The sequence below is a fragment of the Ochotona curzoniae genome, unplaced genomic scaffold (assembly GCF_017591425.1).
Source record: "Ochotona curzoniae isolate NIBS_2020 unplaced genomic scaffold, NIBS_Ocur_1.0 scaffold_3223, whole genome shotgun sequence".
NCBI lineage: Eukaryota > Metazoa > Chordata > Mammalia > Lagomorpha > Ochotonidae > Ochotona > Ochotona curzoniae.
Genome location: NW_024467108.1, coordinates 1281859 through 1293972, shown reverse-complemented (window position 1 = coordinate 1293972; position 12114 = coordinate 1281859). Strand labels below are relative to the sequence as shown.

General features: G+C 39.0%; 1 protein-coding gene across 1 annotated transcript; it reads right to left on the bottom strand.

The window, feature by feature from the left end:
* Positions 1 to 930: 930 nt before the first annotated feature.
* On the bottom strand, positions 931 to 1908 carry LOC121145293 (olfactory receptor 51S1). The gene has a single exon (XM_040964023.1). It carries the CDS (start codon positions 1906 to 1908, stop codon positions 931 to 933), a length of 978 nt encoding a protein of 325 aa, XP_040819957.1.
* Positions 1909 to 12114: the final 10206 nt, after the last annotated feature.

Genomic DNA, 12114 nt, shown 5'->3' with positions numbered 1-12114 from the left:
GCTTGATTGGCAGGCCCAGATTATGTGTCTTGCTATGGAGACCAGGTTGAGGAGGCAGAACTTATTAGTGAAGCACCACTCATAGCACAAGAAGTCCATCAGCACCCTAATGACCAACAGAGGTAATGAGGACCACACTGACCAGAACCAGTCATGTTTCCACACCCAATGTGAAAGTAAAAGGAAGGACAGTGTGCTGAGGTTCATGACGTGAGTAGAGGATAATAAAAATGGAGTCCAATAATCCATATAATACATGTAGGATAATGTTTATATATAATGTTACGTGGATTGGTATTTACCAAAAAGGTAACTATGCTGAAATTTGGACTATACAATTCAGGTTAATTTTTATTTATTCCACTTTTCTAAATTACATGAATGTTAAACAATAAATGTGTATGGACATTCAACAATGACACCCACATCTTGAAAAATGAATACAAAGCATATAAAACCATTATCACCTTCCTGACATGATCAGTCAAATACCTTTTCTTGGATTCTGCATGTTTATTTAATTCCTAAATATCAGTCAGAATTACAAATTTATGTGGAAATCAAGGCAGTGGAAAAACCATCCCTCCATTTGAGGAATGTGTTTCTGTTTTCTCCTTCCTTTGCTGAATAGGAGTTTATCTTCTTCAGTTTCTTCCCTTTATTAAGGAATAGATGTAGCAACCATACACTTTGATAGTTATTGTAAGGTCTGAACTTTTACCCTTTCTATGCCATTGGAAATTAGCATAACAGTGTGCAGGCCACAGATGTCCTCTAGAGCTTGTATCCATGAATCTTCCAGGGACAGGTTGATGCACACAGGTGTGTGCATTTGTACATCTGAATGAGCATTTCACATGGGCTGAACTGAATTCTCCATCAAAGAATCCTTTGTATCAGGAGCTCTGTATCACCAAACATGCAGGGAACTCATCCTCTCTGAGCACAATCCACTTTTCTAGGCTGCAACCTTTTTAATATTTTTTCTCTAATTTCTTTCATCTTGACACTATAGATGATAGGGTTTATTAGTGGAGGAAGTAGGAAATGGACATAGGAGAGAAGGGTGTGGACAGGCTGAGGGATTGGCAACTTCAGGCGGTTGATGAGTGCCAGGAGGATCATGGGCACGTAAAAGAGGAACACAGCAGAGAGGTGGGCAGCACAGGTTTGACCTGCCTTCCAACGATCCTCACTGGACCCCATGCCTTGCAAAATCCTGACAATTAGGCCATAAGAGACAAATATGAGCAGAGGGTCTAATCCCATGGCTGAGAGAACCACACACAGACTATATATGGAACACCAAGATCCTGGGCAGGCCAGACGGGCCACATCTGGGTGCAAACAATAAGAATGGGTGAGGACCTGTGGGTGACAATAAGGCATGTTGGCTAGGAGGAATGGCAGGGGTAGGTGGAGGCTCAGACATCGGAAAGCAATGGCCAGGCCGATCTTGCTAATGACACCACGGGTGAGAAGCGCTGGGTAGCGGAGCGGGTGGCAGATGGCCAATGCCCGATCAATGGCCATGACAAGCAAGACAGAGGATTCCATAACTGAAAAGAAATGGACAAAGAACATCTGTAGGAGACAGGCTGAGGCAGGTACAGCATGAGCATCAGCAAGGGCAAGCCCCAGCAGTGTGGGCATTAGGGATGTGGCTAAGCCAACATCAGACACACTAAGCAGGAAAAGGAAGAAGTACATTGGCCGATGCAGGGTGGGCTCCAGGGCGATGATGTAGAGGATTGTAGCATTGCCCAGGGCAGAGAGAAGGTAGACAGTGATGAGAGGAGCTGTCCACCAGGAGGGTGCTGTTGTCAGACCTGGCATGCCCACCAGCAGGAAGGTGGGGGCCATTGCTGTGCTGTTATTGGGAACTTCCTGGTTAGAAAGTGCTGACATCCCTGATGATCCCACTTTCAACTCTGGAACCTGAAAACTGATTAGAAAGGTTTATTTGGTTTTGCAACTCATTTGCATGGTGTGTTCTAAACATTCTGGCTCTCCCCTCTCCCAGGTATATTCCTTCCCTATCTGAACACCTGCTCAGGTAGTTTAGACAATATTCATTTCTAGGAGATGTTTTAAAAGCTGCCTTAAAAGCTCTGTTTCTCTCACTTAATCGCTTTCCTGTCTTCTGGAGCCATGTTTTTCAGTGCAGATTTTCCTGATTTATGTCCAATTCTTATTTGGGAAACCATAAGAAGGTCCATTCTTCTAATCCACATCTCCTTGTCCACTCAAAACCAATCCCAATGATTCCTAGGCTGCCTTAACACGTTCATAGTTTGGTTACCATTAATGTTTTTACTAGGATCAATACATATTCTTTTACTTTTTAAAAAACTATTTATATGAAAAGCAGAGTCGCATGAAGGGAAAAGAGATAGAGATATTTTTCTTTCCTCTATTTCACTGTCCTAACACCTGCAAAAGCTGGGGCCAGGTAAGTTCAAATTAGGAACATCAATGAGGTTGCCAAAGTGATTGGTGGGGGCCCATAAACTTGGAGCATGTTCTGTGTTTTTCCCAGCAGCATTAACAGCTGAATCAGAAGTGGAGCAGCTGGGACTTGAGTGGAGCCTATATAGCTTGAAGTGGAGGCTTAACCCACTGTGTACAGTGTTGGTCCCATATTTTTTTTATTTTTAAATAACTGGTTACTCATTTTTCCAAGAAACCTATTTCTCAATTGATTTTGACTGCAGTAAGTTCTCTTTACCATTTTGTTTCTCATTCTACCTTCCAGAATGTAAAATCCCAGTTCACTTTGCTGTGATTCATGCAACTTGGGCACTGGAGTTTGGGGGGTTCTTTACTGGGAGTTCTTATTTTTCCTCAGTGTCTTACCACTTCTTGGGAATTCAACTAAGTCATCTGAAGTGATGACTCATAAGTATATTCCCAGATAATTCTATAATCTCCTCATCCTGGAAATCCCTATTTGAATGTTGCTTGCTTTTTAAGTTCAAATAATACCCAAAATCTTAAAAAGTATATCTTAAACATTTCTTCCACCTTCCTCAGGAGATAGGGGTGCAGAAATTAAAAAAAAAAAAGAAATTAAAGAAATGATGGAATATATCTGGTTTCTCCAAGCCGGTTGGTAGCATCATCATTGTTACTCTAAAGAAGAATGTCTCAGAATCAGCTTCACCTCACCAATAATATCCCAATGCGTTTTTTTTTTATTTCAACAAGGACAACCCTCATGCTGTAATCATATCTTTCTTTTCCAGTCAAATTCCCAAAGTAATAGGATCATGAAAATCATTAAATATGAAAAAAACAAAATGACACCACTAATACTCTCAGGGACATAACTTAAATGCAAATTAACCCCACATATTTTAAAGAAAGCCCTAAATATGCATGTCCTACAATATCACAAGGAAACAAAGGTTTTCAAAGAGATATCTGTAATTCCGTATTCACTCCAGCATCATTCATAATAGCCAGGAAATGGAAATATGCAAATATGAAAATATGGTGTGTCTGTTAGTGGATGAAAGAATTTTCAAAAAGTGTCTCTCTCTCTCTCTCTCTCTCTCTCACACACACACACACAGAAACACACGACCATTCATCTATGATGCTTTGACTTAATGATATTTTGACTTTGTGATACTGTGAAAGCAATGTGGAATCAAGAGAAAGCATGCTTCAAGTTTTGACTTTTAATACTTTTCTGGACCAGGAATATGTAATATGAAGCTCCATTTGGCCATGGCAGTGAGAGCAGCTCAGTCAGCCACATGATCACAAGGATGAAGAACTGCTACTGAGCAGAGTGTAATGTTGCTAAACTGATAATCTGTGGGTTGTGGGTGTTACAGATATGAAATATTTTCACCTAATTATGAGTTCACTGGGATATCAACCTATTTTAAGATGAGGAGCATTTGGGAAAATATTATGTGAATATGGAATATGTTTAGCCCTGAGCCTGGTGTTTGGTCATAGTGGATAAAGCCACCACTTGTGACACTGGCTTCACCTACAGGATCTGGTTCATTTGCTGGTTGTTCTGCTTCTGATATGGCTCCTTGCTAATGACGTGGTAGGCAGAATAAGATGGCTCAAGTGTTTGGGCCCCTCCAACCATGTAGGTGAACTGTATGAAGCTCCTGGCGGTTAGCATTGGCCTGCGCCTGCGCCTGAGCCTGTGCAGGCAACTGTGACCATCCGCAGACTCAGCAGATCTCTCTCTCTCTTCCTCTGTCTGAATCTCCCTCTCTCTAATTCTGACTTTCAAAATAAATACATAAATATTTTATTTAAAAACGGAATCACATGGATGAATGTGGAGGATATAATACAAATTTAAATAAGGCAGAGAAAAACAAAAGAAATACTGTCACTTATGTGTGGGATCAAAAAGTCACTGTGTCAGAAATAAAGAATGGTGATTTCAGGGCCTGAGAGAGTTGGAGAAGTAGAGAAATATTGGTCAAAGGATATAAATTTGTAATCACAGGGTCTGGTACAAGCTCAATTAGCTAATCTTCCCCTTTCAAGTGTCAGTATATCAGATGTGTGTCAGTTCATGTCCTGGCTGCTCCGCTTCTTATTCAGTAACCTGCTTGTGGCCTTGGAGGACAGTGAAGGATGGTCCAAAGCCTTGTAACCCTGTACCTACATTGGAGACCTGGAAGAGACTCCTGGCTCCTGGCTTTGGGTTGGCTCAGCTCTGGCCATTGTGGCTACTTGGAGAGTAAACCAGCAGATGGATCTTTCTCTCTGTTTCTCTTTCTCTCTGTGGAGCTGTCTTTCCAATAAAAATATATCTTCAAATGTGACTCCCAAGAACAATGTTAACTCTTAAAGAGCTTCAACTTTAAAAAATTATAATTATAAGATGACTAAATTCTGGAGGCTTCATTATACTAGAACAACTATTTTGAATATTTTATGCCTTATAGATTATACTTTGACATTGCTTAGAGAATAGATTAAGTATTCTTGTTACACTTCATAAATTTGCTGGAATAAATGAAATGAACAGGTATTTATCTTGCCACAAATAATTTGAATTTTTTTGCATAGCTTTTTTAATATGCATTTTTCAATGAACTCTTTTTTAAGACTCTGCTCATATATAACTCTTATTTTTCAATTATACCTCAATAAAGCTGGTAAAGGAACTTCTAGTTTAAACAGTATGCTAAATGCAGACAAATGATTGAACATAATTAAAATTGGAAACTTCTATCAAGGCTTTAAAAGAAATTAAAAGAAAAGACAGAAAATGCCAAAATCAGAATTGAACTAGATCTCACAGAAATCAGAGTAATTATAGGAGAATGTTACAAATAAGATCACTTGCCTACAGATTTAATGTCTTTGGTTAAATGAAACCATATAAGAAATTCTAGAATGCCATGAAATGTAAAACTGACTCAAAGTTGAATAGGAAAACAGAGCAGATGATAGTAAACATAGAAAATCAGCTACTGAGTAAAAATGTCCATAAATAAAACCCACTAGCTTCTTTGAGAAACTAGATGACATGTTCAAAAGAAGATATACACTAAATTATTTTCAAGCTGTATTTAAAATAAAGGAGTGTTTTGTAAAATTCAAGTCAACCTACACATGTGATGTGAAGTTGATTTTAAAATCTGATATAAATTTGACATATAAAAAAGAATATCCCTCCATTTTTCCATAGAATTCTGATATTATCAGATCAACTCCAGTAATATGCCCAGTCAGTTATACACTTCATTAAGCAATTTTTATCTCAGAAGTACAGCTTCGCTTTGCATTTTCAGATCAATGCATGTAATTGCACATATTAAGGGAACAGAGGAGAGAAACTGTGCATGGCCATCTTTATGGACACAGACAAAAGAAAAACATTACTGTCAAAATGTCACATGCACTCATTGTGAAAAGTTTCCAGTAACTAGGAATAGACAGGAATTTGCTCCATCCAACAAAGGGCATCTATGAACAGCCTGCATCAACTTAAAACACAGTTCTGTGTTCTCCTGAGACTTAGTGTGAAGAGACTCGTTCTTGCCCCTTCTCTGGATGTTTCAGAATGTAGAGACCGCACTAAAGAAAAAGAGAATTAAGTTTCCAGTTTGTAAAGAATAAGTAAGATGATCTGTATCCACTGATGAGAAAATCATAAGGAATCCATCCTAAAAAAGCACTGAAGTTAATCACTGGGTTTAGTAAGACAGCAGACAGAAAAAGTTAAGATACAGACATCAATTGTATGCCTACATAAGAGCAATGAAGGATTTGAATATAAATTAAGAAGGCAATTATATTTAAGAAAATATCAGAAAGAAAAATGCAGAGAAAAATCAGTAAAACAGAAAGCTGGTATACTGAAGCTTATTATGGGCTATTCAAGAATTAAAGAAGCTTAAGTAAATGGAAATGTATTGCTCATTTATAGATTGAACCACTCAATATAGTTAAAAGAGTAACTAGTAAAACAGTTGCCATAATGAAACAAAATTCCCTCAAAGAGCCAGCAGGACTTTCAGTGGGAATCAATAAATTTATCCTCAGATTTTAACTGAATCATCATAAACTTTGTAACAGTTTAAAATGTTTCTAAACAAAAAATATCTCTAAAATTAGACAGAAAGTACTGTAAGTAAAGACATCAACAAATGTGATAATATTAAAAGTAAAACGCCTAAAATGACAAATGGTTTTTTTCTGAAATTGTGTGAATTGCCTGGAACAATTTTGGAGCACATTTTAAAATAAGAAATTCATTTGGTTTGATAATTTTAGCTTTTGCTATATATATCAGAGGAAAGGATTATCACATGTAAAATATACAAAAAGAGATAATGGCTTTCAAGAAAGAATTCTTTATAGGCGGATGTTCTTGATGTCTAATATCCTGATTAAGAATGAGCAAGCTGTTAAAGTTTAAGAAGTTGCATGAGATTTATGCATTATTGTATTATGCATAATTTTAAAACCTCCAAAAGTACTCTGTGTCTTCCTAATAATTACATGTATATGTAAAAGCTTAGAAAATATGCTGGAAGTAAATGAATATTCCTATACCCAGACCAATACACAGGAAGCGGGTTTATAAGCAAATGACTCCGCTCATGTAGAAACTGGTGTGCATGTCCACACACGATAGACATATGCATAATCACTCAAACATCACACAACACAGAAGCATACATACATGCTTATTCCAACTGACCCCCTCCATACATGTACTAATGGTGTATATCCTCAGACAGAAGTATTTTGAGGTAGATACATATTAAATCCATACACAAGCAAGTGAACATGTATATTACAACTCACATATATTCAAGGATGCGGACAAAAAAACCCTGATTCTCCAGTTTAGAAGTTTGGAATATATGCTTCTATGAATGTACAAGGATTCACATGAAAAGGCACATAGAAATCGGAATGGTGTTCATGCATGTCTTGTCATCATATATTATGAATTCATGTATGCATACCCTAAAGGTAATGTCCTCAGTTTCTGAGAGCTTCACATAATTAGGTAAATACATAGAATCAATTATTTTTCCACAAACATGCTCATTCAGAAAATAATTAACTGCAATCCCTTCATGAATATACATGTTAATCAGCAACCACATTCACTAACATGCAGCTCACATACATTCATTGGGACATATCAAAATCATAAACATATCTCTTGAACACATCACACAAATCATCAGGATTGGCAATAGCAAACAATTAGCTGATAACGGATACGCTACTACAAAGACAAATGAATTTCCAACTGAAATTTTGCTTTGTATATTCTTGGTTTTATGGATCAAAATCAAAGACAAGGACATTGTTACCGAAAATTTTTTTAGATGCTGAACATTTCTGGATAGATTTTTATTAATTAGCAAACTGGCTATGGAACATATGAGAGAGAAGTAACTCAGCATCCCGGGGGAGGGGTGGGTGGAACATGTGAGCTCTGGTTGGAAGGGTGTGTTAACGCAGGTGTAAAGAGGAGGTCTGAGCAGGTACCTAGAGGACATCAGCTGCTCACTTCATGTTTGTGTCCAGATCTGATCCTTGCTTTTGCAGTCCCCATCCACAGTCTTCCTGATATTTACCAGACCAGCAGGAAGAGTGTAAGTCAGGTAGGGTCTTTTGATATTAGGATGACTCAGGAAGTGGGCAATGTGAGGAAATTTATGACATGAACTGTCCAGGAATCAGGTCATAGCCGATAGATGAGATCAGGAAGGATCAGCCAAGAGAATAAAAAAATAATAATAATAAAATTAAAAAAAAAAGAATAGACTTATCTCCAGGCTGTGATTTTCCCTCCATGCCCTGGGAGCTCCCAATTTATCTGCATATTGACCCTGTCTCATGAGAGATATCATCAGTGACAAGCCCCAGGCAATCTGCTGGAAAGCCGGCATCAATCTAGGGCATTAACTAAGAAAGCAAGAAGTCAAGTCAGGTATATATGTGGGTATGATTAGAAGACACCCGCATGTGGATGGAGCACAAACAGCAACTAAAGACAGTTGCCAGCTTCTGAAATTGAAAAAAAATCAAACAATTTAGCAAATGACTTGATGGTTATAGGTGCAAAGTTAGGTCATACTCTCCAAGCTCTGCGTCTAGAAGATAAGGTCATTGTCAGTTCTTCTGCCATGTATATGCAGAATACTTCTCATGCTGTGTCTCCCCTGGGGATGCCCAGGAGATTCGGCTGTGCCCTGAAGACCTTGTGATGAGGACTCCAGCATAGTTCTATGAGGACACAGAAGGCAGAAAGCCAGCCCACAGAGCAGAGATTACCACTATCATTGAATTTTTCCAGATTCCACAAATTCTACCAGCTAGAATTCCTTGCCTTTGGTACATTTAGAATTAAAATGTACAACTTTAAGATATCCCTTAGTGAAAACTTTGCTCAACTATGTCTGCCAAGTGCCATTCTATTGCTTAAGTCACATTAATTTGGGGGGGTCCTTTGTTTTTAGTTGTATAACAGTTTCAGTCATTTCCAAGCATCCAAGCACCGTGTGATTCTTCATAGGCCTTGCACCAGAGGGGAACCTGACCTGCACTCCATTTTCCATACCAGGAGTCAATTTGTTGTTTACTGGAATTCACATGCTATCAACTCCCACAGACATTCTGATGTGCTATTCCCTTTCAAATGAATACATCCTTTATTCTAATGTCTCAGTGTGCCTAAAACATACGATCCTGACTCTTTCAAAGCCGTCCTGCTGCATTCTGACCTGCTTGAGGGAGAAGACAGATTTTATCTGCTTTATTTCAACTGTAATATCATTTATGCTTTACACCTAAAATAAATTAGTTGGAATCCATGAGTTGCTTGAAGATCCTGCTTAAGCAAGAATTTTCTCATTTCCCAGACTGAGTTTCACAGATACTTACATGTCACCTAGCTTTTCTTTCTCTCTCCAGCCCCACCCTCATCCAGTCTACTTTACCACTCTTAAAAATTTTGCAACTTTCTGAGAAGTGCCACCTTCTCGGCACTGTCTCCTTTCTACCTTTCCAGGTTCAAAAATGAGAGCTCCCAGACCGTTTTTTTCCCCTCCTTTCCTCTCCTTTGTGCTTTGTTTCCCATTTCCTACCTCCTCCCACTGATTTTCAGACCCCCACCTTCAGTCTTACTATCCTTTCCCACACCTGCTTCTCCCTTCGTGCTGTTCACTCACCATACCTGGGATCTCCCAGCGACCCTCACTGGTGATGAAAGGACTGCCGCGGTTGTACCTTTTATGTTAATGTGAGAGTGGGTGGAGTGCAGGGTACAGGAAAGGTGAGCACAGGTGTCCAGAACTGCCTTTGCCAGAGCCCCATGGGGAGCTTCAGGCAGACCCTGTGGTTAGTTAAGCGTCTGTTGTGATCTCCAGTGGTCTCCGTGTTGCAGAAGGAATGGAAAAATCCTTCTGTTCCTAGCGTGCAGGCATGCTCTCAAAGCTCATGAACAGTCCTGCCCTCCCTCTACCGGTCCAGTGCTCACTGACCTGACAGTCCCTAAAACCCCATCTTTTCCCCATCTGTCTGTCCTTGGGTCATTACCACAACCCCTTCCTGGCCCTTTTCTCAGAAAGTAGATAATGAGCCCCAGAGAGTGCCTGAGCTCAGTCCTCAGAGACACGTTCTGGCTTTGTCGCTTCAGGTTTTGACTAATTGCTATTACCTCAGTGTGGTGCCACATGGTGCAAATTGCATTAAGGCCCCAGGTTTCAGGTCTGCAGGGATCACTTCGTCACTTGGCTTTGTAGTCTTGGAACTCTCAGGTCAGAGTCAACTCAAATATCACAGGCCTGAGGAATGGACTCTCGTCTCTAGCCACATGTGTTGACTGGACCCCTCATTCCTCCAGCTCAGACATTTTGACTCCTTTTTCTTTGCTTTTTTCATGTGCTTTGTGATTGCTCACATTCCCCTCACATTTCTTACTCTTAATGGATGCCCTGGTTTTTGATGGAGCAGATATCACCAGACACCCTGACATCTCATCCGAGCTTGTGCTTTTCCCTTCATACTCTGAACATCATCAGCCCAAATTTCTGTAAACAATTTGGACTCACATCGTGTTCTGTAACATCCACTACTCCTCCCCTCTCCCCAGATTTTTCAAAGGTGGGCCTTTATTCCTGCAGCCCCCACACCTGACCTGGGTACCCAGATCTCATACTGCAGATTTATTCTGGTTCATCCCTGTCACTTCTGTATGATTTGATGGTGTGTTCATCTTTTCATCTCCAGGGTCTACTCTAACCGCTCCTGGACTCAGGTTACCATCCCTCCCTCCTCCTATGTCTTCCAAATCAATACCAGCTGGGGTGTTCCCCTGGAACTAGAGTTTATTCTCAAATTTAGCAACTGGAATTTAAACCCACATATGAAATTGTCCCCAGATCCTCCATTTCTCAGATCACCAGGGGTGTTTTTTGTTTTACAGTGTTTCAAGAGCTCACTTTGTGGCACTCTAGGGGTTCAGATTTAGATGAATCTGGGTGGAAATCGGCGACCTGCTACTTTTCTTACCATTGTTAAACTACCTCACATCTCTGAGCTTCAGTTTCCTAGACAGTGGAAAAAAGGAATTCAAAGATAGCTTTAATAAGGTGCAAGTACAATGTTGGACTTTTTTACATGTCAATTTCAATTCCTTAATCTTCCTTTGCTGAGAATCACAGCTTAAAAGCAGACCATTTTTGAGCAGCTGATATATTATAGGCAACAATAAAACAATGGAAATGAGGATTTTCAAAATTGTATCCTACATTCCAGCGGAAGTGATAAAAACAAAACTTGACCACCCTAGAATGTTTTCTACGATATTTATGAAACAAAAGAAAGATATTTGGTAATAAATGGAATGTGGCTGATTTTGAGAAAAAGGCAGCATTCTAACTATTGAGACTGAATCCTTTCTATGGAGAGAAGGAAGAAAGGGGGTTGAGGGCATTATTAGGGGAATGAGGCAAAAATAATATTGGCATTTTTGAAGTGTGAAGTGCAGTGTTCTTCGAGTAGAAGCAAGAGGAAAATAAAATAAGACTGGCGATGTTTACTCCTTTCTTCTGTCCTTGCATTTTGCTCTTGTTTCATACAACAGATATTTTTAGTGACCCTGATTATGAACTAGCCCTGGGCTATTTGTGTTTGACACATTCAACTAATTGACATTTTAATTGCCTCAGAAAAGTTAAGAATGAGTCAATAAGAAATAATCTGATTTTCAGAAAATGCACTTTCATGAAGGTTGAAAATTATTGTGTTATGGAAACTGCTTAGGGATAGATAAGATCGATTATATGGGGCTACAAATTATTAAATGCATTCTCAACTTCTTGTGATTGTTCTATTGAGTCTTCATAAAAAATTAATTGTAAAGCAATGAGATAATTTAAGTACATGTAATAAAACACCTGTATCTAACTGGTTAGTACCAAGTACTATTAGAGTAAGATTTTTCAAAAAAAAAAAAAACTTACAGAAAGCAAGAGAAACTTTATATCTCACTCATAGCTAAGGGAAATAAAGAAGAGAGAAAATAAGAATAAGTAAAACAGGGCCAACATGATGGCATAACATACTAATTCTGTGCCTGCTGTAGCACCATCCAGT